Below are 4,432 nucleotides of genomic sequence, written 5' to 3'. Positions count from 1 at the left end.
GGTAAAATTTTCAGTCTCAGTCCACATTTAAAACAATACCATGCAAACAATTGTACAAAATACTAAAAAGAAATGGTTTGCTTGAAACACATAAAATAAACCAAACTACCACAAATCTATTGTCCTCCTTCATCTGCAGCCTGGAGTTTTGCTCTGTGTGACTTGACAATGGGTAAAGCACGATTTACAGCAATCCTGTATTATTACCATGCATATTCCCGCTCAATCAAAATGACTCAGAGTGCATTAAAAACGCAGTGTTGTACTAAAATGTAGAAATGCGGTACTGTGGTATAAAAAATTTACAGTAATGGGCTGCTAAATCTAGAGCAACATCTAAAAGTGAAATTTTGCAAACCAGAAGCAATAATACTCAACATTTTACATTTACGCATTTGGCAGACGCTTTTTTCCAAAGCGACTTACATTGTATTATCATATATATTTTGTTACAAAGTATGTGCAAACCATGACCTTGGCGTTGTTAGCGCCATGCTCTTACCACTGAGCCACAGGAAAGTTGAATATGATATAGAAACACGACAGTGAAACCCAACACAACATTACAAAATTTTGATTTGCATGTGCCCATTTATTAGGATTATGATAGATGTGACTGTTCACATATCTGACACAATTCACTTAAAACACAATAGAAGGCTATAGAAAGTCTAAGAAATACTTCACATGGGGAATTAACCACCAAATATTGACATGTGACCTGTCATGGTAAAAACGTTTTGATAAAAAATATTTTATTCCTTTTATGGTTGACATTATCATGGAATCTCCCAAAATGACGAGGCTTTGCTTTTTATGAGACAGCTTTACACACTGATTTACTTGTTTAATCTTTATTCTGACATACACATACAGAATTATTCAAATCCTTCTTAAATGTTTCACCTTTCAGTTTATAGTTCACACACCACAGCAGCCTTAAGAGAACAACTAAAGTAATTCCATACAGCATCTTTAACAACTACACAGTCCTCTGCCCCCTTATCATAATTCGGTTTATATACTTTCCAATTGGTGAAAGTTAGAGGTTGGTTAGACATATCAAGGTAACGGCCTCTCTTATCCTTGTCTGTTGCACCGATGAAGATTCTTGAATGTCCAGGAAATTGCATTGACGCTAGCGCGTTATTTTCATCTTCATTTCGTGGCAGAACAATTTTCGCCCCAGCGTCAGAGCAGATGCTTTGTGCCTTTTCGAAATTCCCCTCAAGCCCATTGTTCACAAAATATTTATTTCCCACTTTCTTCATCCAGCGAAATTCAAAGACTAAACATAAAGAGATAAAAAAGATTGTTAACCGCTTTAGATGATGTAATTTTTTACGTGAATTAAAACAAATATGCATTGTACAATTATTATTAAAGTAAGGTAGTCTACTTTTTCCTATGACAGGGATTCTGTTTGTTAGGTATTCGACATCTGACTGAAGTTTTGCCATCATTGTGCTTTGAACATCACTGCCTGTAAAAGATGAAAACAGTGAGAAACATTTGCATTATATGGACAAGACTGTGAAGTTACTGTAATAATCTAGCTAGATAACAATTGGGGCTAGTTATGGTCTAGTCGTGAGAGAGTTTGATTCTTAGAAAGAAGGTTGATGGTTCAATTCTCAGTGCCACCAGGAAATGACTGAAGTGTCCTTGAGCAAGACACCTTACCCCTGTTTGCTCTGCAGTGATAGCTGCCCACTGCACCCTACTTGTAAGACGCTTTGGATAAAAGCATCTGCCAAATGAATAAATGTAAAATGTATATTTCCCATTTACATAATATTTACAGGGGATCATTGATAAGAAATAATAATGTAATAGTTATATCAAGTTATCTATTCTATTATAACAATGATTTATGATTATTGTTTATTCAGCCTTATTTATTTCTACCTGATCGTACGACTAGAAGTTGGTTAATTAGAAATCATACGTTTGCATACCATTCAAACCGCACGATTACTGGAAAAATTGCAATACTGAAGCTCCTTCCCTGACTCCGCTCCTAAACCTAACGAAAACAAATCGTTCTAAAATGTGTGAGGTCAAGGTCGTACGAATTCGTATGACACTGTTTGTACAGTGTCTCCGAGTCGTCAAAATGCCTCTCAAAATGCTTTCTACTGATGCGAAAAACATAGAAATTCTAACCCAGTCCAAATTTTTAGCGGAGGACAAAAATATCGGAGTCAGTGTGTAAATGTGATTGACAAAACATGAGGTCGTATTAATATTATTACGTGCGATGTGCAATGGCCTTTAGCCAAAATTAGCCACATCATAAATTCAGTAAGTTTCTGCAGTGAGATTTGTTGTTCACATGGTATTACATTTGTTTGTCTTCATGTTTACATTTTGTTTAGCCTAAAAAGATGAACAGTATTATTAGTACATAAAACACACTTTTTTTTCAATTGGCATTAAATTTAAAATCCTTTAAAAATCGTTTTTTCTGTGTTTTATTTCTCCTGGCAAATCAGAATTACCTTCCTCTCCTTTTGGACCGGCTGGTCCCATTGCACCTGGAGGTCCATGAGCACTAACTCCTGCAGCGAGAGAGCAACCATTAAAGATCTTAATTGCCACCTTTCGTTTTAAGCACGACAACAAAGGCTGTTAAGTATATCATCACACGGTCAAACTGAACATCGCTTACACGATAAATAAAGATACAAAGTGAATAAACCTGGATCGCCTTTGGGCCCAGGAAGCCCATCTCTTCCATCTCTGCCGTCCCGTCCAGGGCTTCCGTTTAGTCCCGGTAAGCCTGGCACCCCAGCTGAGACTGGACAGCTGCTCTCAGAGGCGGCTGATAGATCATCCAGCCCAAACATTATCAGGAGCAGCACAGCAGCACATAAATACTGCTTTAACATTGTCATCTGCTGTACAACATGGAAAAAATGGAATACTTTCATTCTTTCTAAACACTTTCTTCCGCTTTTTTAAATTGTTATTTTAAACAGTTAGCTTCGGTTCCAGTAAGGTCAACAGGAGAAATACATGAAACATTTTCTCTGGTGAACACTTCATAAAATCCCTCACATAAAAGTCACCAAAAGTATTTTGTGAAAGCAACCAAAACTGACTAATATTTACATTAGTTCTGATTTTAAAATGTATTGTTGGATAAACCTTACCTTAAGATCAGTCCTTGAGGTCACCAATGAAAAATATCTGTAGACAGAGACGTATACAGGCTCCTATATTACAATGAACTAAAGGTTTAACTTCAGTCAGTTTGAGATGTGTACAGTTCTGTCAGTCTCAGAATGTATGACTGATTTAAACTGAAAAACACACACTGAGGCTGATGACTTATCATGTTGGTTACTCAATGTTGACATTGCTGAAAGTTTTTATTTGCAGACATGTTCTCTGTGTTTATGTAATGCAAATGCACTTTGTTTGTCCCAGAGAACAAAATGACTAGGTTTAGTAACAGATTTACATATGTTTTGTTCTCTTACAATATTTGTACAGTATGAATTTGCTAGACATAATTTTAAAGTAAACATTGTGAAGAGATCAATTATAACTCAATTAATTTTAACTCATTTTTTTATAAGGCATGTATGTGAAGGACAAACATCAATCTATTAAAACATTTATGATTTCTCATTATTATTGAATGGGTTCTATACGATTCACCTTAGAATCATGATCGTATAACAGAAAACTTGGAAGTTCGCCTTCTGCGTGCAACCGATCCCTTGACGTCACAGTCTTAAATAATTTTTTATCCAATCACAGAGCGCGTTCAAGAAGCGTTTGAAATGTACTGTTATCGTTAGGTAAGGTTGATCGTAAACAGTTCAAATGAGCATTGAACTCAATTACTTATTTAACTGAAAGGGTCAAAACAAGCCACATACACATCTGTTGGCTCGCATCCAAGAATGAATGCATACCTATGCGTAAATATAGCCTACAATATGCAATGCACATTTTGGATAAAAGTAAATCTAGTAAATGTATAAGTGCATACATATCAAGAAAGGATTTTATTAAAATATCTGTCCTAATTCATTTATACCCCAATATTTGTGTTAGTCTGCAATGCAAACAATACAAGGTTCATGTTTACTTTAAGCAGCATCACATACTCTCAACCTGTACTGTTATTGATTATATGAAACACAAAATATTTACTGTATAGCTTCAAAGTGGTACTTTTTGTGTTTTGGTCTATTTGTACTGCATTTTTATAACACTCTAATTTACTGAAATACCTTCATAATATTGACACATCACTACTAATGGTTAATTATCGCAATAATCACAAATAAGACTCTAAGTAGTTAAGTATATAATTTTATAGTTATTATTATTGTTCAACTACAATATTTCAAAATTATATTACCGAACAAAATACAATACAAGCAATGTTTGTATCAAAAACATGTATATTGAATCA

General features: G+C 34.9%; 1 protein-coding gene across 2 annotated transcripts; it reads right to left on the bottom strand.

Moving 5' to 3' along the window:
• Window positions 1–838: 838 nt before the first annotated feature.
• LOC130418032 (mannose-binding protein-like) lies at window positions 839–3,313 on the bottom strand. Of its 2 annotated transcripts, none has more exons than XM_056743967.1 (5): window positions 3,156–3,313; window positions 2,702–2,900; window positions 2,502–2,561; window positions 1,400–1,483; window positions 839–1,288 (listed from the first exon to the last, which is right to left on the bottom strand). In XM_056743967.1, the coding sequence occupies exons 2-5, from the start codon at window positions 2,895–2,897 to the stop codon at window positions 915–917; spliced, it is 714 nt and encodes a 237-aa protein (XP_056599945.1). In that variant the 5' UTR covers window positions 2,898–2,900; window positions 3,156–3,313; the 3' UTR covers window positions 839–914. The 2 variants fall into 2 exon arrangements, with proteins under 2 accessions (XP_056599945.1, XP_056599946.1); XM_056743968.1 differs by having other exon boundaries at window positions 2,702–2,897; window positions 3,156–3,312.
• Between the last annotated feature and the right edge of the window lie 1,119 nt (window positions 3,314–4,432).

Source organism: Triplophysa dalaica, chromosome 3 (genome assembly GCF_015846415.1).
Source record: "Triplophysa dalaica isolate WHDGS20190420 chromosome 3, ASM1584641v1, whole genome shotgun sequence".
NCBI classification, from domain to species: domain Eukaryota; kingdom Metazoa; phylum Chordata; class Actinopteri; order Cypriniformes; family Nemacheilidae; genus Triplophysa; species Triplophysa dalaica.
This window is presented reverse-complemented; position numbering and strand designations above follow the sequence as displayed.

Excerpts from the sequence above, each read along its gene's own strand:
- LOC130418032 (XM_056743967.1), bottom strand. The coding sequence starts at position 2,897 with ATGACAATGTTAAAGCAGTATTTATGTGCTGCTGTGCTGCTCCTGATA. Across the intron at positions 1,484-2,501 it reads CGGTCCAAAAGGAGAGGAAG|GCAGTGATGTTCAAAGCACA; the intron begins GTAATTCTGATT and ends CATCTTTTACAG. Across the intron at positions 1,289-1,399 it reads AATCCCTGTCATAGGAAAAA|TCTTTGAATTTCGCTGGATG; the intron begins GTAGACTACCTT and ends CTTTATGTTTAG.